Source organism: Poecile atricapillus, chromosome 12 (genome assembly GCF_030490865.1).
Source record: "Poecile atricapillus isolate bPoeAtr1 chromosome 12, bPoeAtr1.hap1, whole genome shotgun sequence".
Classification (NCBI taxonomy): domain Eukaryota; kingdom Metazoa; phylum Chordata; class Aves; order Passeriformes; family Paridae; genus Poecile; species Poecile atricapillus.
Window position 1 is genome coordinate 8,499,381 of NC_081260.1, and position 21,213 is coordinate 8,520,593.

The 21,213-nt window shown below is 39.0% G+C and overlaps 1 protein-coding gene across 1 annotated transcript in view; it reads right to left on the bottom strand.

Annotated features, from left to right (window-relative positions):
* Positions 1 to 105: 105 nt before the first annotated feature.
* COL4A5 (collagen type IV alpha 5 chain) overlaps positions 106 to 21,213 on the bottom strand; it is an 81,259-nt gene continuing 60,151 nt past the window's right edge. Inside the window, exons 36-51 of the mRNA XM_058848135.1 lie at positions 20,833 to 20,972; positions 19,806 to 19,932; positions 18,519 to 18,599; positions 17,873 to 17,971; positions 17,245 to 17,295; positions 16,300 to 16,485; positions 9,947 to 10,080; positions 9,512 to 9,584; positions 9,291 to 9,362; positions 8,792 to 8,920; positions 8,400 to 8,498; positions 6,909 to 7,121; positions 6,387 to 6,564; positions 5,707 to 5,821; positions 5,244 to 5,416; positions 106 to 3,718 (exon numbers count right to left, since the gene is read on the bottom strand). Coding sequence (XP_058704118.1) covers positions 3,637 to 3,718; positions 5,244 to 5,416; positions 5,707 to 5,821; positions 6,387 to 6,564; positions 6,909 to 7,121; positions 8,400 to 8,498; positions 8,792 to 8,920; positions 9,291 to 9,362; positions 9,512 to 9,584; positions 9,947 to 10,080; positions 16,300 to 16,485; positions 17,245 to 17,295; positions 17,873 to 17,971; positions 18,519 to 18,599; positions 19,806 to 19,932; positions 20,833 to 20,972 — 1,952 coding nt within the window. The 3' untranslated portion in view covers positions 106 to 3,636. The remainder of the gene's footprint in view (positions 3,719 to 5,243; positions 5,417 to 5,706; positions 5,822 to 6,386; positions 6,565 to 6,908; positions 7,122 to 8,399; positions 8,499 to 8,791; positions 8,921 to 9,290; positions 9,363 to 9,511; positions 9,585 to 9,946; positions 10,081 to 16,299; positions 16,486 to 17,244; positions 17,296 to 17,872; positions 17,972 to 18,518; positions 18,600 to 19,805; positions 19,933 to 20,832; positions 20,973 to 21,213) is intronic.

Consider the following 21,213-nt stretch of genomic DNA (forward strand, 5'->3'; position numbering starts at 1 on the left):
ATTTTTAAACAAACTTTTGTTTTTTTCTGTCAGACCTCCTGCTGCTTCTCCTGAAAGTGGTTTTGTCACCCTGTGTCCCTGAAGATTTGGAGAAGTTTTGGCATTGTTTCACAGTAGCGATTCCCCACCTCTCCAGTTTTCTTTGACTTAGTCTAGAAGGTAACATACAGAAAAAGGCCCAGAAGTTTTCTTTGCCATGGATTCATAGTGCCTGTAGACAATTAAGCTTTGGAATTAAAAAAAAAAAAAAATAATCACTGCCCAGAGCTTTTTCTGCTTTAAATGTAGAAGACATGGACAAAAAACTGCCACAGACTTTGTCCATGACTGGATATGGAAGTCTCATGATCAAGAAAGTACTAGTTCTGGAAGAAATTTTATGAGTATGATGTTGAAAGAAGCTTTTTCCTCTTTGTAATAGGATTTCTAGAGGGACAGAAAAGTCTGCCTTAAGCAGAACCTTTTTGGTTTTTTAACACCAGAACAGTGTAAATCCAGCCTAGGCACAAGATTGCTAAATCCTGGTTTTGGGATTAAAACTAGTAGTCCTTTAGAAAAATTGCACTTTTTCACTCATCATTCTTGTTGCAATTTACAGTGCTCCACCTGCAGCAGCTTACAAGAACTGGGCCTAGGTACTGGGCAAGGAAGGGTGAGGATGCTGCTCCTGCTGAGCTTTCCTACAGCCCCCTCTCCTCCAGGCAGGGCCAGACCTGGCAGTGCTGCTGTCACAGCTCCAGCCAAAGCCACATGGTGCCCTCGAGTGGCTGCAGCATGTCCCCAACAGCTCAGACCTCTCAGGTGCCTGCTGAGATTAACTAAAATAGCCCAAATCTATGTGATTAGTTATGAGAATAAAAGCTTTTGCAAAAACACACCAGACATCAGGAAAATAGCCTTAACCAGAGCTGAAGCATTGTCCAGAGCTGCACTGTGGCTAGGTGTTGTTGAAAACTACTTTAAGGCTCCAACGGTCAAAGCAGTGTTTTCCTTTTTTAATAATAAAGCTGCAAACACAAACGTTTACCTGTAGTTTAATGTTTATATAGTGATGGATAGCACCTAGAGGCCCCAACCAACATTTGAGCCCCCTCCATGTCTCTGCCCCAAGGAGCTTACAGTCTAAGCATCAAGAAACAGGAGAGAATAAGAAACATGTTTTCTTTTATAGATCAGTATCTCCGATCCAGCACAGGTAAAGTGCTGTAAGGCACAGAAGGTGTGTTGGAAATTTACCCAACATCTCTTGAATCTCTGCTGCAGATCTCAAATTAAAAGATGTTCCTTCATGTCTAGACTAATTTTCTCTTAGTAAAATATCACCCCTTTGGAATTCTGTGCCTGAAGCTGATTAAGGTTTGGGACTCTTGTCCAGGTCAGTGCCAGAGCTGCAGGGACACAACAGAGATTGGATCAGGCACAAGCACAGCTGCTTTACATACTTTACTTTTCCGTGGTCATCTCACAACTTTGGGCCCTGAAGCTGCCACAAGACCAGGAGGTCTGGGTGTTCTCTGTCTGGAATAGGATCTCCTGTCTTGGTTTTACATGCTGCAAGAGAAGCCCAGATCTTACAAAGAAGCACCAGTTATGCACTGCTTTATTAAACATGGTCCACTCTATCCCATGTCCCCACATCTGAACACTTAGTGTTGGTAAACACAAGATGGGTTGTTGGTAGAGAAGGCTGAGAGATCTCTTTCATTTGAGAGCTCCTTGGCCTTAGCATCCATTCTACTGTTTTAGGGCTAGAGACTGGTTGCTGTGTTAATTTTAGACTTCTGTGGAGCCAGCAGCAAGATAAGGACTTGTTTTTACATGAAGAGACTTAATATTTTATTTCAGCTTTGGTAACAAGTTCCTGACTTGGAGGTAGCAGCAGGTTCAGTTTATTATTACATGCATCAGCAAACCAAACTAAACTGAGCTGCACATTGCTGAATTCCCACTCTCTACCAACATATATAACTGCAGCTAATGGAAAAAAGACAAAGCTGTTATTATTTTGCACTTTAAACTAAAGAACTACAGTTTCATACTTAGTTGAAAGCTCTAGAAATCAGCACCAATCTCACTGTATATCACTGCCACCTGCTTAGTCACCAGTCCTGTCTTTTGTCAAATGTGTAAAACAATGAGATGTCAGATACTCCATGTTTACAGGGATAACTGGAAGGTAAGAATGAACAGCCATTAGCAGATAAATTACTTAACAGTACTCAATAAACAAATACACATCACCTGTATAGAGCAGTACATTAATTCACAAGTAAATTATATTGATAGTTGAGGTGGCATCATACAACAAAACTATTAAAGTATTGTCACTTGACAGAGTCCTGCATTGTCAGGGAGCTGTTTACACACAAGGGTAAATGAAATGCTCTGACCATAGAAGCTGAACAGTCATGCATACAAAAGTGATCACTTTTCAGCTATTGCCCAAGTAGTGACACTCTTTAGATGTACATAGGAGGATTCTTACAAACTGACATCAGGAAGACTGAATGCACCATCTTTCAAGGACTTCGGTGAACTATACACGCGCAAGAGTTGCTGTGTACTGTGAATGCATTGTGGATGTGCATAAATCCATGTAAGATTAAAAGACTAATTTATAAATAGGAAGGTTTCCACCAGTTTATGCTTTATTTTATTCAGAAGGTATGTATACTATTTTGGATAAAACATATGACACCACTTCAAAGTTGAAGTTTCATGTAAGCATCATCCTAAATGATTTGATAACTGGATAGTCCCAAAGGACAGGTTTGGTTAAACCAAACTAATTACTAAAATGTGAATGTGACTTATATTCTTAAGGATATAGAATATGACTAATAATTTCATATATTTTCACAAAATAAAAAATCCCTTTTTAAGTGGATTGGGATTTCTAAGCACAAATAAAACCACTGGTACTATGGTGTACAACATTTAAAACCCTGATGAAAATTATTTCAGAATAATTGTGCATTCCCCAAATATATCAGGTTGGCAGCTGAGGAAGGAAATGAAAAACTAAATTAAAAAGTTGGCATAAGAGGGGTAAACTCTCTCTGTATCACAAGTTTCATAATAAAATACTGTCTTTTAATTTTAGACATAGGGATTTTTATATCAGTCTGGTTTGTTTCTAGATGACTGAAAGTTTAGATTAAAAAGGTGTTTACACAATATACACATTTCATTACTTACAAAGAGAAATAAGCTTAAAATTTCATATTAAAAATACAGTAGGGTTAGTAGCACCATGAAAAAATATTTTTCAAAACTGCAGTCTTGTAATTTTAAACATACTCAGTGCGTTGTGTTCTTCTCTATTCTCTTGGTTGATCAAAAAGGTGCCATTTTGGTACAGGGAGAGAAATGAAAAATTTCATCTTCTGATCCTTTTTGAACCTTGAGTGTTCTTTTCTGTTTCCAAGAGGTAAATTCTTTCATCTTAGTCCTGTTGTCAAATATGTACTGAACAACCCTTAGTTTGGCACATGAGTGAGGTACACTTGAATTTGCGTGGTTAAAACAGTTTGGATTAGTTTTTTCTTTTCTTTCTGCACAGTAGCACCATTGTTGCAGCTGGAAGACAGTGCATCTTAGGAAATTTCAACTGTTTTATAAACATTCTCCAAGATGTTACGTCTTCTTCATGCAAACTTGACAACGACTAATACGTGTCCTCAAGTCTCCAGCTTTCAGTGTCTCTGACTGAGGTTTGCTGGTTGACAGACACAAAGGAAAGGTTGTATTAGGTTTTTCTTTTTTACAGTTCCTTTCAACTTCTACTGAATTTACTGTTTCATACAAAACTTAAGTATGTGAGCAGGGAATGAATCCTGAATTTGAATGTTTTTCTAAGACGAATCATTCTGTTTGTTCCCATGTTCCCAGCACCAGGTGACAGATTCTCAGTTGTGTCAGTGTCTTAGTGTCTCCAAGGTATGCTAAGTACCTATCTCAGTCAGGCAGGTGATGGAGCACAAACACAACCCGAGGGGAAGGTGAATTGTTGAGACTGAGGTGAACATTTTGAGACTATTTTTGGATTCTGTTTCTGGCCTTTGGGTTACTTAGTTGAAGGATACTTTAACAACACACAGTAAGTACTGCTACAGTCAGAGCTGTGTTTAAGTGGTAGCTTTAGCAAAGAATTTATTTTTATTTTGAAAGGGTAACAAGATGGGAGATTATTAATGTCATATGTGTGTACACAAATAAGTCAAATGCCTAGAAGTTTCTTTAAAAAAATAGAATGAAGAAGGAGGTTGTTTTAATGAGAGGGAGAAAACAGAGGCAGAAATCTCAAGGGTGCATGGCAGTTACTAATAGGAAGTTTTCACTGGTTAATTACTAATAATTAACTACCCAGAAAACAGAAGAGTGATGAATTATCACGTCAAGTATCCTGATTGTAGACGTTACACAAAATCAACTTAGGGGATACCACTGCTCAGAGCATAGCACCAGCCGTGTGCCACAAAGCTCCACTTTTCAATTAGTTAGGAGTGGGAATATTAAGAGTTTTTTGTCAGCACACAAATAGGGCAGTAGCTATTTATTATATGAAAGGAGATGATTCTTCAGTGAAGAAATAATTTGCTACTCAACTTGAAAGGGAAAAAGTTGGAGAAGCTGAGAGACTCCAGCTGAAATGTTGATGGCAGAGATGCTGAGGACAGAATGGCCACTGGCTTTCTTGCAGCCAAAATGTTATCCTGTTTCCTTCTGTGAAGTGTGGAAGAAAATGCTGGCCATGGAGGGTAGGAAACCTTCTTCATACAAGATTTTTAAAAACAAGTCATATGAACCTTTGCCTTAAAAGGTTTAAGTAGAGTTTGTCTTGCCCTTCGCTCTTATCCCTTGTATATCTGTGAGCTACCTTTCCAAATATTTGAGTTTATTGAAAGGTTTGGCAAGAAAAAAATCAAAATTGTTCTTTTGGTCTTCAAATATAGTAAACACAGTAGGACTACTGCCAGAGGAGGTACTAAATGAAATGTGACTTAAGAATTAACAAAAAAAGAATCTGGCTCTTTGCAAAATAGAATGTGCCCTAGCAAGTTTTTACATAATATTAAAGGCATACCAAAGAAACACTTGAAAAACTGGTTGTGAGGGGGAAAACAAGCCAAATTATTTCCGTATACCCCTGTAAACAAATCTCTTTTGATCTTTGGAATAAATTCAGTTTCAAAAGCATTCATTCTGGAATAAAGCAATAGACAAGAAACAGGTTTTCTTACCTGAACATTTCTGACACCTCAACAGTTGCCAGCCAGAAACTGTATGAATTGGCATAATAATTACAGGTGCCCCGACCATGGCATTCGATGAACGGTGCTGAGCGGAATTCTTCCAAACAGGATCCAGGCGATGCCAAGGCCTGTCCAGAGCCCTCTGCTCCAGCACTCGTGTGCTAGTGGAGGAAAGAAAGACAAACGAGGATCTTAGGTGTTAAAAACTGAATAGCACAGCAGTCAACTACTGAAAAGTCACTCTTCATTCTCAACAGAGATAATGTGGTGTCAGACACCTCCATAAACATCGTGATGCTGGGATCTTTGTACTGTAAATTTTGGCTACCTTGGTTAGTAATTGAAGGTAAGAGCTTTAAAATGACAACCCTTGCAGTTCTTATCAATGTCCTAAAGCAGCTGAGGACACAGGTGGGCAGTAGCTGCTTCTGGAGTAGGAGGATGTTCTTACCATCATGAAAGAGTAGCCAATCCAGAGGGAGTCCCAGCCTGGAGGACATGAAGGGATCTGAATGGTCTGACTGTGGACAGCTATCACCATAGCAGGAGCTTCACACACAACACATCTGGACACAGGGGAAGTACCGGAGAAACAAGTGACGTTAAAATATAATAGGAGTATGTTTTATTAAGAATTCTTACACTGAAAAAGGGAAAAAAACTCGCCTGTGAGCGGCTTGCCTATTAATCCAGACTTCTATTTCTCATATATTTTGTAACTGCAATAAAGAATATTTTGGAGCTCAAATCTGTCTGTATTTTTACTACATTGGGTAAAATACTGAAGCAGTTCCTGAAACAAAAACTGGAAGGTCAGAAGTCCCCAGGTGAGTGCCTTAATCCTAAAGCCAATGGCTCTCATATTCTCTGTCCTGTCCATGGTGATGTTGCACTGCTGACTACAGAGACTGATTGTTTGAGAAGAGCTTTTACAGCCTCTTATCACTGCTACAGGGAGATGAACCTCAGCAGACAATTAGTACTTTAAAACAAACTATTTGTCTAGTTACTCCCAGAACAAAAAATGACAGATTAATCTCTTAATACTCAACCTGTATATTGGAAACACATGGGTAAGATGTACTATTTATTCAGATATTAAAAGAGACTTGATGGCCTGCTTTGCCTCACCGGCTAATGAATGGCTGGATGCTTTGCCCAGTCAGTGGCTCCATGCTCATTGGCATCGACTCCGGGGTTGACAGCCAGTAGGAATAGTCATTCCTTGATGCAAAGTTACAAACATTGTTGATGTTACAGAACATGAAGGGCATGGTGCTGAAACGTCTAAGACAGCTCCCAGCAGTACCTAGACAGACACATAAGACAGCAAAGTTTCACTTCATTGCTTTTTATAGCAATTCTTTGAGAACAGTACTTGTGGATCCTTCCTCTTCCTCCTGTTAGTGCACAGCAAGTGCTATCAGATTGTCACCTTGGGGAAAAACTTCACTTCTTCATTTTGGTTTACATTCTTTCATCCTGAATTACAACATTCATCCTCTGCACATCTCAAGATCTAGCAGATCTTGGTATACAATCCCCATCCTCATCTAGGAAATCTCCAAGACTGCTGTGTCATCAGAGAACCCAAGCATTCGAAGTAGCTATGACATGTTTCCTCTTAAAGAGAGAGCATACAGAATATCTCACCCAAATCCTGGCCGTGTGCTCTCTCATTTCCTTGCACATATAGAAGAGAGAATCCATCATAAATTCTTGATGTCCCCTGTGGACAGAGTGGTGTATCGCTGGTCTGGCTGTGCCGAGTTATAAGGAATCCATGAGCAACAGAAGGTGTTCCAGGAGGACCAGGTGGGCCTTGTAAGCCATCAGGACCAGGAGGTCCTTGTATTCCTCGTGAACCTGTTCACATGAGAGAAACAACACACAGTATTAATTAACAACATTGCTTGATCTTTTGGGATCAACATAGCTCTGAAAAGTTGTTGGTCTTGTGATTGAGTGCTTGTGTGTTAGGGCAGCTGGTATTTGTTAACACTGTCTTCCTGGATTTTGTTTTCATTTAAGCTTGGCTGAATCAGGGAGACTGTCATAGGTGGCTGTAAAAGTGGAACTTCTCTGTATTGTAGGGGTATTGTTAAATACTCTCAGGACTGTCAGGCACTATGATAACGGCATAATACATGGCAGCCACTGGAATGACTTCAGTCAGCTTCCCACTTCCAAAACGTATCTGCATGCACAGCTTAAGACAATGTTGAAATATCTTGCTCAAGATCACAAAATAAATGGAAGAGCCAGAAACAGCAGCAAGTCTCACTCCAGGACATTCTGTGGTAACACCTCAACCAGAGCCCATCAAAATGAATAGAAAAGCTGCTGCCAGTTTTAGAATAGGTTACTAAAAGTGGAAATAAGCTAGAACAGCCTTGAATGTGAGTAAAAATCTCTCAAATAACTTGAGAAATGTATCAGAAAAGGCTGTTCTTGAACAGCACTATCAGGAAATAGAACTACAAATATTTAGACTGTGTTATTCTGCAGTCATTATATACTTTTTTTCTCTAAAATAATACTAACAGATGTAATAGAGCTGCTCAGAGAAAAAGAAAAAAGAGGTGTTATGGACTTGTGTATTCTTTTTATCTGTTTTAATTCTAATACTTTTTCTCACAAGTTGCAGTAGAGAGCCACTTAATATCTATCACATTTAGAAAATTGTCCTAGTGCCTAGTCTGATTTCTCAAATCCCAGTTCAGTCATGCTAAGCAATACCTACACATCCGATCTCTGACTTTGGTGAAACTCTTTCATGAAGTCTGTTTTTCCCCATTCATAATTTCCATGCAAAATAAGCATTATTTTACAAATCTCTCTCTTCAGTTTCTTAAAATCTTCATTATCTCCTCTGCATCATCTGTGCTGCAAAGAGGATGCCATTAAGCTTGGGGTACAGCACTTGACAATGTTATTCAGCAACAACCAGCAATGTGTTGGTGCTGAGAATATTCCAAATCAAAGTATGTTCAGGTGCTTGTAATACTTTTGCATTAAGAAAATCCTAGAATTATGATTTTATTATTATTCCTATAAAGCAAAAATCTTACTTGCCAGTATTAGCCTCCATTCAGAAATGGGAGTCTCTTTTTCCAGTAAGTTTTCATAGCATAAACACCATACCTGGTTGGCCTGGAAGACCTCTCTCTCCTTTTCTTCCTGCTGGACCATCAAAACCAGGAAGCCCATCTCTCCCTGGGTCACCAGGAAGACCAATTGGACCTAGAACACACAAAAGCATAACTGAAATAAAAGCTCTTGAAATCTCACTACAGGAGTCTTCAAGTTGTCAGTGACTCATCTGTTGCTTCCTTCTGATACATAAGAGAAAAACAACCCATTAAACCAGATGTATATGGTGGAATCCTGTGTTTATCTATTAGCTATTAACCCACATTTCTCTCTTGCCCCTTGCTGAGCTCAGTAACTCATCTCTGCAGCCTGTGCCATGTCGCTGGCACTGCCATCTGCACACAGATAGACTTTTGGACCTCTGCAGCCTCCTTGGATCATACCTGGCAATCCCTGTGGCCCTGGCAATCCAGGTGGCCCTTTGGACCCAGGCTGTCCTGGAGGACCTGGGGAACCAGGATCACCTTTGACAACAATGCTTCGTCCAATGGTACCTGGTAAACCTGGTGGACCTGAGAGAAGGAAGATTAGTATTAGATAAACCAAGGTGGAAGACAGCATTAGAAAGAGTTTATTTCAAAATCAGATGCCAAGAGCTCCATCATTGCAAAAAAGAGTAAGTGTAAATATAGGATAAATAAGTGCTCTTGGTGACTCCCTCTAAAGACCCCTCTCACAGGAGTTAATCCATATAGACTGGATACAGAGTATAAAACATATTAGAATTACTTGTAGTGGCTAAAAAGTGCAGCTTGGAATTGTGTTGAAGATCATGTTCACTTCACTTTGACTACTGGCTGAGACCAACTCAGTCCTACATTTATGTAACAAATTCTACTGACAGGGAGTAAAAGTGACAGTGCCCCTACCCAGGACTCCTACCTGGTGGGCCCGGCAGTCCCTGGCTGCCTGTGAGGCCAGCAGGTCCTGCAGGTCCAGTGGGACCCTTCATGCCTGAAACATCAAATTCACAGAGTTACCCAGTGAAAGAACATACTGTTTTACAAAGTCTGCTGCAGGAATGGCCTAAACAGGCTGTTACTGTGTCTGGAGGATTTTGCTCAAAATGCTAGTTAAATACCTGGGAATACCCAGTGAAATACCTGGGAATCCTGGAACTCCTGGAACCCCAGGGTCACCCTTCATTCCATTCAGACCCGGACGACCAGGATCCCCCTGAAGAGAAGAGCCTCACATTATTCCCTCATCTCAGCAGTTGCAGAGAAGCAGAACGGAACAGATGGCTGAAGACAACCAAACACACTGGGGGCTGTGGAGGGCTGAGGCCATGGGGGGCTGTCAGAGGGAACACAGCTGCATCAACAGCTCCAGCTCCCATGGGAATATAGGAGGGACATCCTGCCTAGATACTGGGGGATAGCTAAGGAAAAGATCCTCTTCCTTGCTACAAGACAGGGTGTTAGCTACCACATTTTGTCTTTAATTTTATTACGTTAAACTGCATGTTCCACCCAAATATATTCCATTTTTATTGGATTTAAAAATTAACTAGGGGAAAACTCCATTTCTTGTCCTACCTGCCGTCCAGGTGGTCCTTGATCTCCCTTTGGACCAGTCAGGCCAGCTGGACCAGGTGGACCTGGGTTCCCTTTTTCCCCTTTAAGTCCTCCACTGCCTGGTGGCCCCCGTGGACCTTCTGGGCCTGGTGGACCTTAACATTGCAGAAAAAATACCCACACATCAGTATATATCATTCATTCACCCCAAGTTTGTACCTTCAGTGTTTAAAAAAAAAAGAAAAAAAAAAAAGAAAAAGAAAGGCGTTTTGGCTTAACTTCCCAGCTCTATTTCCATGCTAAATTCAGGGTAAACTGAAAGGAACACAAATAAAAAGATATATTTGTACTACCCAAATCAGGAACCAAGGCCCCTTATCTAGCTGATGAAGCAGGTCTTTCCAGAAGGCAGTGCATCTCACCTGCATTAGCAGCTCACTGGTGACCAGACCAGTGCATTTACTAGGAGCCAAAACCCCCAAAATTAGATGGTACAAATATCCCCTCTGCTGATCTGCATTATATTCACCATGTCTTCAGTGCTTCTTAACAGCCTGAATTCGTTTTGTAAGCTAGTCTCAACACTTACAGTGCAGTGTAAACACTGTAGTGCTGCTTTCTTGTTAGAATTTGACATACCTATTAAGGAACACACTGTCTCCTGACTGCTGGGTAGCAGGAATCTTGTCATTCTGCCTTGCCTACATAACAACCTGAGTTGCAGAAACTTCCTTATGTTGAATGACTCTCCCTCCAACTGATTTTTTTTTAATCTTGAGTGAAATTACACTATGTAAATGTAATAGAGAAACTGGGCTGGTCCTTAAATATTTTGCCTTTGCTATAGCCAGGTTAATCCAAGGTAAAGTAGTGGGTATAAAAGGAACTTCAGTATCTGGAGAACTGAAAGATGAGACCTTCACTTTTGTCCCACCATATAAATGGAAGGTAACCAGTGTCAATTTGTGGCAAAATAAACCATAAGCAAGTGCAGAGACAGCTAATAACAATTTACGAGCTCGCAACTGGATTAACAAAAATATTTTTTTTTGCAGGACAGTGCTATGACATTCTCTCCTGTAGTACAAATCTAACAACATTTATCAGTGTGCTCGATTTTCAGTTCTCCTTGAATAACTTAACAACTCCTTTGACATCCTCATAGTGTATACCCAATGGATAAATTTGATGATTTGTATTTCTGCATGCAAATTTGAATATAAATTCCTTCCCTTTTTAATTTAACAGCAATTTTGTACCACACATATCCTGTAGCAGTTTCAGCTACAGAAAACATCCCATCACCATCATGCAAAGATTTTTTGTGTTCATTTTGCTCTTTAGTATTGGTCTAGTACTGTACACATGCAAAATAATACCAAGTTACCATCTGGGGCATGCTAATCAAACACATACAGTCTGCAGAGTAACCACAGCCCTTAAAAAGACAATCACAGATTTACAGGAAAACATCTGTTTCTCTTACATCAAGTGCAATGCAGTAAAACAAATTGCCCGAGTTAAGAGTCTAACCTGGAGGACCTGGAAGGATCAGAGTTCACCAAAGCCCAATGATCGATGTTAGAAGGGTCAGACATCAAACAGTACAAAACAAGATTACTAGTTAGAAATAGTACAGATGACAGCATATACACTACACAACAACCCATTTCACCAGCATGTTTTGTATTTACAATATAATCCACATGCATGCGTAAAACCACACATGAATACATAGTCATAGGTATTTTCATATACAAGTTATTCTGGTGACCAGGCACTACTGAAACTAATTTAGCACTTCATTTAACAGCAAACTTAAAGCTTCACTAGAGAATGTATTATTGCTTTAACCTTACAGCTAAGAGCTATAACTGGTTAGTCCTGCTTACAGTAGGGTTTGGGCTGTGTAACCATTTCACTGACAATATGCAGCCTCACAGGGCCCAGAGCTTGGCAAATAGGTAAATTGTGAATTACAACTTACTCTTGTGCAAAATTCTGCTTTGGGCAGGAGGGAAGTGTGACTAACAGAAGGACTTATCACCACTAATCAGGTATGAGCCTCAACTATCTGTGAATACAATTGCAGGACTGAAAAGTAGGCTTACAGCTTCTTTGAAACTGTAAGCAGGATTGACATGGATCAACAGGGCTGCAAATGCTGTAAGCAGAAATACAGCAGAACTTGCAAATTTAGAATTTGTTGTCTTTACTGTCGGCATTATTTTGTCTTGATAAAAATATTTCAAAATTTACCTGCTCAAGTTTATATGGAAAATGGCATGTGATAACGTCCTTAGAAAAATTATTTAAATGTCCTCTCTCAAAAAATGAGCTGGTTGTCCTTACAATGCCACTAAGTTAATACATATTTTAGTTCCTGTGCCACTTTGCATCTTTCATGTCAGTGAAATAATTTAAATATATCAGCATATCACCATGCAATTTGCAGCTAAAAACTACAATAAATACACATCAGCACTATTTCTTAGATATTTGGTAAATTATTTTAATTACTAACTGTAATACAGTTGTTAAAAATAATGGCATGGACATTTCATTGTTACTGTTAAGTACTTACAAACTATATTTCATTGATAGGTAAGTTTTGCTATGATTTATAAATCAGTCCTACACATGTTCATCACTGTAGGATTCTGGCTGATCACAGTCACAGGGTGGAACAAAACGTGATGCAATTGCTCAGTTCCTCTCAGCAGCCCATGATGATTCTCTTTAAAAGTGTGGTTACTGCCTGGGTGACCACAGTCAAATTAGAAGTAAAGCCACATTCCCCTTTTTTATGATATGGCTGCATAAAGATACGATTCAAACATCAGGGGTACCACATTTGCTATGTCGTGGTGCTTAGGACAGCAGGCTGAAAACTAAAATGTATTCCTTTATTAAATTTTCATGGCAGTTCTTTGATGCCTGAAAGTCATCATAGCAAAACCTAAAGACATTGTTATTATTAAATAGATATACCAAGCCATTTTCAGTCTAGACACAGATGTCACTGTGGCAACTGTCAAAATTGTCACTTCCCAAGTGCCAGTTTATGCTCCATGCTGATACACTAAAATTACAATAAACATTTGGAAATGACTATGTTCTCACCAATTCTGTCCTACTGCCCTAGTGCCAGGGAGGTCACAGCTGTGAGCCTTATTTTCATTGAATACTTGTGAAAGGAAGAACTTTCCTCATTTCCTCTAAACAGGCTGGTGAAGCGAAACAATGGAAATAAGGATTTCTCTGCACTGAAAACTTAAAAGGCTCTAAATTGGGAATCTAAAGCATCACTGTTAGTCTAAATAAATTTTCCTATAGATCCTGTTGGTATAAAAAAAGCATCTAATTTATTTAAGTCACTTGAGAGTGTCCAAAATCAACAGTAGCAGGTGCAACAAAAATGACTACTGTCACTTGCCCAAGCTGCAACACACAATTATGCAGCAAAGCATAGGAGGACAGCGCAATGTGCTTTTTTAAAAAAAAGCTGAAAATCAGAATATATTTTTTCCAACTGCACTGAGGAAAAGGAATGCTAAAAGAAGTTTTACAGCTGGGGATATTTTATAAAAGGCTTGCAAATGTAGACCCACATGGTCTTCCACCATGGCAGAGCAACTGTGTCTTTTAAAAGGTGTGTCTGAAACATGACTCTGTATATCTCCATTTAGACACCAAAAAAGTAATACATTCATTTTCATGCAAAGTTATTATTTTGGAGTTACAGGGCTAACCTGAGGGACCTGGGAGTAGGGGGTCAGAATTCACCAAGGTCATCATTAGAACAAGGGGGAAAAACATCAAAATTGTTAGAAATATCAACAAACTAACATATTCAACTAAACCTTTCTTTTTAGATTTAGCTCAATAGTCTTTTACATACAGTATGCAAGATACCAAACTATTATCATTCACAGCAAGGAAGATAGACATGTGAAGTAACAGCAGTGTTCCACTGCCCTGGAAATTGGCTTAATTTTATGATGAATTAGTAAATACATCCCAACACTATCTATCAATGTTTATTTAGGGGTAACTCAACTGGAGTCAGAGAGCTACATCATGTTTGACTTCATCTCTTTTACTAATCATAGAATATACCCAGAAGTCAACAACAAACAGTATATGCAAACAGCTTCTGGTTTTGTTTCTGTCCCTAGAAGGGGTAATTTGACATCCACACAGCTGCTTTTATGAGTTTTATGCCTTATGTTGAAATGTTACAAAAGCAGCATTCCAACAATAGATTCTGTTATCCTTGGAAACAAAAGGCTGGAGTGCTGATTGTACCAGAACTGCAATAATAGTTTGGTTTATCCACATTAGTTCACACATAACTGGGCAAAGCAAATGCTCCACTTTGTACATTGCATGCAACAAAAATGGAAGAGAAAGAAAGAGAGAACATGGCTGAACAGAACCTTACTGGTTGTTTCCCCTGCTCATAAACCTGCACAAAAATGAGTCCCACCATTGCTCCACCTTCCCAGCTGATCAGAATCAGTAAACACTTGATTTAAATAGGGAAATGTGAACAGGATGAGCAGCTCCATAAAACCCCAATGCTACAGCAGAGGAGAAAATCTCAGTTGGTACTTTTATTATACCTTAGAGGTTGTTTAGCCTGGTTTACTTTTAAAGACTTCTTTAAAGTTTGGAGATATCCTCTGTATAAGAAACTTTTAAAAATGAAAGCCTATATTGTTATGAACCAATCACTGTCCTGGGCCAAAATTTTAATTGCTGCACTACTCTATATACAGAAGAATTAACAGAAAATCAAAAGCAAACTGGGCTACAAATGTGCTGTAGGGATGTTCCACTGCCTGGTTAGAGCCTCTGGGGCACAGCAGGGAGTCAGTTCCTCCAGGAAAAAGTGGGGAGGCACCCTCATTCCACTAACCAAATAGGAAACCAGGAAGACATCGTGATTGGCTGGGGATTATTAACCCATAAGGTGGTTGTTCCACATCAGTCACACGCAAAGCAGGTTTAGGATGAAACACAATGGAAGTAGTTTTACTGGGACTAAAAGAAAACCTCATTATACTGGCAAACAGCACCCCAGTTCTAAGGTATTGTGGATTAAAACCAAATGTTTATGACTCATGTTTTAAATGCACAGTTAAGTTATAGTTAGGGTATATGAGTTCATAGCCTACTCTGCAAAAGAAAAAACTCATATTACCATTGATAATATCATACAATTCAATTCCAGCTCTAGGGAAAATATTTTTGATAAAATTCCATTCAAAAAAATATTATTCAGTGTGACTGCCTCCTCTTGTGTCAGAAGCATGTTGAAAAAGCAAACCTTTAAAATCTTTCCAAGTGTATACTGCAAAGCTGAACTCTCCCTTGATATCCAAAAATCAACAATATGTGTTGCAGCTATTTTACAAATGTACTAATTCAAAACTAACTTTCCTCAGTAAAGTCTTTTATTTAAAGAATAATTTGAGGGCAATAAATAAAAATATTACTTCACCATTAATATGTAAAAGAAAAAATCCCTGTCATCAACCAATGGCTTGGTTTGAAAGCAGTCTCCTTTAGGGAGAATATCAAGCCTATTATGTGAGATGAATCTTAGACATAACAAAGTACTTCTGAATTAAAGATCCAGGAATAAGCTTGAACTGGAGCTGTGGCAGGTTAATTTGAATTATATTTTTTGAAGAACAGTATCAAAATGCAAACATTCTATAACACAAAATAGTAAACAGTTTCTAACACAGGGCAGGTAATTGCTCAGCAATGTTAACTCAATGTAGTATTTTCTCATTCCCAGAATTAGTTGGCACAGGAATAAAATGTAAACATGTAATGTAAAGATGAACACAGCACAATGGAGCATGGAGTCCACAGGAGCCACGTGACACAATGGAGCAATGACTTTTGTTACATGGCTTGGAGATGAGGAGCAGTACCAAATCTGATCATGCTAGGATGCTAGTTGGAATTTGATTTTCATGACTCTTAGAATGATGGGGTTTGTTACTTTCGGTTTTTTGTGTGTGGTGATGTTTGCTGATCATGCAACAATACTGCAAAGGTCTCAGATGCTCAGAGGTTGTATCGTGCTCGTGATTATTGGGGCAGCATGCGGAGAACCTCCCGCATGGGAACATGTTTGATTTTTGCTGCCAGGCATCAGAAATTTAGAAAAACTGAGGCTAGTTTATTTATAGATGCTGGGTTTTTTTGGCAACAAAAGTCTCTGGTTGCCCATGCACCTATGCCATGAGGCTTGACCTTATTAATCCAAATAAACTGAGCCAATTTAAAGGCTGATGACCTACCAGCAAAATATCAAAGTACTGGCAGATGTTCACAGATATGGATCGTGCTCTTACCTGGCCTTCCTGGAACACCTGGTGGGCCAGGGCTACCTTTAGGACCTTCCAGAGGTGGCCCTGGTATTCCTGGTGGACCTGGTGGACCCTGCAGACCAGGGAATCCCTGGAAACCTGGTTCTCCCTTCAGACCTGGAAGTCCAGGGGGTCCTGGTGGGCCAGGTAACCCCAGTTCTCCTTTTTGCCCTGTAAAAGGCCATGTTTGTGAATACTGTTATGAATTTCTATAAAGCCCAAAAGCCAGCTTGCAAAGCCATTTCTCTCTCTTGCAGAAGGTACAGGTCTGGCCACAGCTCCCCTTATTTGCAGAGTGAGACAGTGTAAAATTGTCTAACATTCAGAAAAGAGTGAGGGCTAATAATTCTGTCACGAGAAAGCACTATAGCTTAAAACATTAAAAAGTCTTACTAAATCAGTGATGCTGTAATTCATAAACATCCTTGGAGACTGTAAGCCTACAAATAAGGCTTTCTGTGAACAAACTTGTCAGTATTAAGACTTCATCCTTTTTTTGAGATATTGTTGAAAATTAAGACATACTTGCAAAATTTTCAAATAAGTCTGAGTAATTTAGGAGCTTTAATGCTACCAGAGAGGAGCAATGTACCAAGTACCTGTACTTTCAAAGCAGCTTAATTTGTCATCTATTGTATGAATACTTTATTTACTGACACAAACCAGCGAAGTTTCACACAATGCAGTAGGCTATTGCTCTGTGTGCATTTATTCTGGCTGCATAATTGCTAATTTACAAAATAGAGAGGTGAGTAATAAAATGTCTTTATTGCCGTGGTTAATTTAAAACAGTCTGGTGAGGAAAAGAAAAATTACTTGTAGCTATAGCATTCATTTGTTATAGAAAATATAACACACCCTTCTTGTTTTTAATGTGTAAATGTATTTTACATTGAACCATTTTAACAAAGGGCAACAGAAAAGCTTTACCTGACAATCCTGGGAGTCCTGGGGGTCCTGGATGCCCAAAACCTGGTAGACCTGAAAAAAAGATCGATTTAGACAAAAATTAATATTTAGCTTTCAGGTCTCCGGGAATGTGAATATGAGGTTTAGAACAATGAAAGTGCAGTTCATCTAAATAAGCAATTCCTTGAGATTACATGGATTCTCATTCACTCACCATCTTCCCCAAAGTTGAGGTTTTGCTACTGAATGCATCTGTAACTTTCCTAAGTGTTTCCATCCTATCACAATCCATGCTCTTTTAGATTTTAGGAGTCACTGTGTTTGCATTTTTGTTTGAAGATCTATGTTTGTAGCAGGGATTACACTGTTTATCCACTGTGTAAACTTAGCTGAAGCAATAAAGCTACCATGAAATACAGGAACAGGGTCTGGTGTTAAAGCCAGTTAATAAAATCCAGGAGAGCTGACTGAATTCTTGTCCTGTGCTTCCCTGGCAGCTTGGCAGCCCCCTTTGTGAGCCACCCAGCAGCCAGGAACCACAGGAGTGGCTTTGAAGGTGTAAGGGCAGTTACAGGAATGAAAGATTAGAGCAAGCAGGACATGTCAGTGCAGAGTGGAGAGGAGGGAAGAAACAGGAGGGACACCTAACCTGGTTCACCCTTCTGACCCGCTGGTCCAGGGATACCATCTCGACCAGGTTGTCCCTTTTCTCCTGAAGGACCAGGAGGACCAGGACGACCAATATCACCTATAACAGGGACAGAACACATTAGCACAGGCTTGCCTAAACTACAGTAAAGAAAACCAGCATTCCCTTCACCACCATCTGAATCTAAAGGTGTGGTAATGCAATGAAAGATTTACAGGGGTGTTATCTTAAAATTAAACCTTTCTCTCTCTCCCCTGACAATTTAGAAAAGGCTTTTAGGGCTGTGAATTTTCAAGCAGTCACTGTTTGCTAAAAATACAATGCTTTTCTTTAGAATAAATTAGGATTTTGCTCCTAAAAACAGGTTAGACCACTGTAATACTTAGCACAAATAAAGCTGGTAAGTACTGAAACAGTTAAATTTTTTTTCAGTAGCTAATGAATGGACAGCAAATACAAATCCTCAAAAGAAAGCTCAAATTTCTTTCTTTACTGTTCAATTTCAGTGAATTAAGTGCATGCAATGGTGTTTGAGCACCCATGTACATGAAGATTCATTTCCATGATGCTAAAAAGAAAGGAAGTGCCTTCATGTGTTATGTTTATCACAGAAGCAACTGATCTCTGCTACACTGTCCATGCTCACCTACTGGTCCAGGTGGTCCAGGCAGGCCAGGAGTACCTGGAGGGCCCTCAATACCTTTTGGTCCTGGAATTCCTGGTGTTCCTGTAAAGCACAGGCATTTCAATCAAATAACAAACAAAACTGACTTTTCAGCAGATCTTGAAATGCTACAATCTGAGATGCCCTGAGTAAAAGATACTGTATTTATGCTCATTTTGCAGATTTACAGCTGGTCAAGGAGATAAAATATAAAACAGAGAATGTACAGAAACAAAACATACTGGTAAAACTGCCCTTACTGTTACTCTCAAGCTGCCTCTTAACTGTTGAGTGCTCATGGCCAAGGACACAGCAACTCTGGCAGTCTGCTATAAAGTTACATTTCTGCTTGACAACGAATTGAAAACATTATGAACTGGGATTGAATAGTCCTTCTCCAATCCTCTTTTCCTTTCCTGAAAAAGGAACTTAATAAAAATGGTCCTAAAGTTTACGCTGGATTCTCACCCCTACACCATGAGCTGAGTGGGAGAGGAAAAACACTACTGCAGTGTGTGCTCGGAACAGCACCCAAGCCTGCCTGATCAAGGTAGCATCTCAGTACACACTGTGGCTGTTCAGTCTTTTAAGCATGACATGAAGCAGAGGGTAAAAATTGCCAGGTTCATGGTCAGGTTTTGTTTTCTTCTAAGCTTCTTGTTGTCACAACCACAGTTGTAAATTCCATAATTTTCTACATCAAAGCAGCTCAAGCACATTTGTAGAACATCCTTTAGTGAGGTAAATGCAACAGAGGTAAAGTTTTGTTTCCTTAAATTTTGAATGAAAAAACTGACATACACCTGTGAACAATCTCTATTAATATTTTTTAAAGAACAAAGTCCAAAACCTAATCAAATATTTCAGAGATTTCTCTTTAGAACACATTTTTTGGACAATAAATGCTATGAAAAAAAGTGCTAAGTTTTCCGGGATGGCACTTTTTTATTGATTCCTGAAGAAAAAATATGGATACTTTTTTTTTTTTTACCCAAATATTTGGTGTTACAGGAGGTAATAGGGAGTGGTATGTAGAGTATTAACTAACACTGCTGCTGCATCCCCTCAGAGCAGATGAATGATTTCAGAAGGCACTCATAAGAGATGCATTCCCACACTTTTGCAGTGACAATTCCAACAGCACAAAGCTTAGAAGCAGCAGATTGCCAGAAACTCAGAAGCTGGAGTCTCCCCCAGTTACCCACTGTGTTTAGCTGTTTGTGCCAATATTAGCAAGAGGGGAAATGAAAAAAATCTGTTGAGAATTACCTGGGAATCCAGGAAGGCCTGGTTCTCCTTTTGCACCTGGACTGCCTGAAAATCCAGGCAAACCAGGATTTCCAGCTATACCTTTAGAGCCTGGACTACCTGGGTATCCGGGCAAGCCACGATCTCCCTAGAAAATATAAAGAAGAAATAAGAACCCAGACTTTTTAAGATACAAAAGCCCTTACTGTATGTTCCCCATCCTACCATCACATCAAGGTCACAAGTATATTGTATATACCTCTCCTCATACCCAGTTAATGTGAATCATGTCAATACAAAATTAAGGAAAAACATCAATAGTAAAGACTTCAACAGTTTTCCCCTAAAATTGTGTACAGTATCATAGTTTTTCCTCAGAACTGACGTTAAAGAAAAATGTATCTTCCTTTCTTCCAGCAGGATCAGAGATTTTTACCCCACGGTAATGCAGAATAGAAAAGAAACCAGTGCAACTTTAATCATACAATGTTTTTGCTAAGTTAATTGTGCACATCAATTGCAAGGCATCAATGAAGACTGTTAGACATTCTGAAGATCTTTTTGTCACTTTTTTTGTGGGTGGCAGAAAGGATGATATAGGTAAATATTAATTCAAACACTTTATACAGATTTTAAAATTTAAAGCAGCAGTAACCATGCTATATTAGTAATTTCTTCTTAAATGCACATCTTAATTTTTTAGGAATCAACTGCATAATTAGGCAGGGGGACAATTAAATTAATTGTATAAATCCCTAGCAACTAGGAAAGTGTCACAGCGAAGATAAGGCCACTAAGCAAACCCTACTTGAAAAGTCTGGTAAACAATCTTCCCCTTTAAACTGATTAGGTTATATATAAGTATTTTCACTTTTAAAATTATAAATTTTTATCTCACATGAAAAGTCAACCCTGCCTTTTACTAATATATTTATATACATATTTACAGTTATACATAATATATATATTAAGTAATAGTTGGGGGGGAAAAATCAACTAAATCTAATTTCCTCATGGAATTTTCAATTGAAAAATTTTGTAAAGATACCTTTGGTCCAGGGGGACCAGGAATACCAATGCTTGAAAGACCAGGATCACCTTTCTCCCCTTTCAATCCAGGAAGTCCCGCAGGCCCAGGCTGCCCCGGACGTCCTGCTACTCCTTGGCTGCCTTTAAGCCCAGGCACACCTGTCCAAAAGATAGAAGGAAATTTAAAAAAACATAAATAAAAATTCTGCATTAATTTACAGAAATCATTCCAAGTACAGCAACCAAACAAAAAAGGCCTAACAATTTGACTGGTTGGCTTTGAATATATATATTTTTTTTATTTTTAAAACCAAACTAAAATAATTACCTAAAAATCTCAATTATGTATGTAAGGCTTTATACAATCCTCATCTTTATTGCTATTATTATACTAGACACA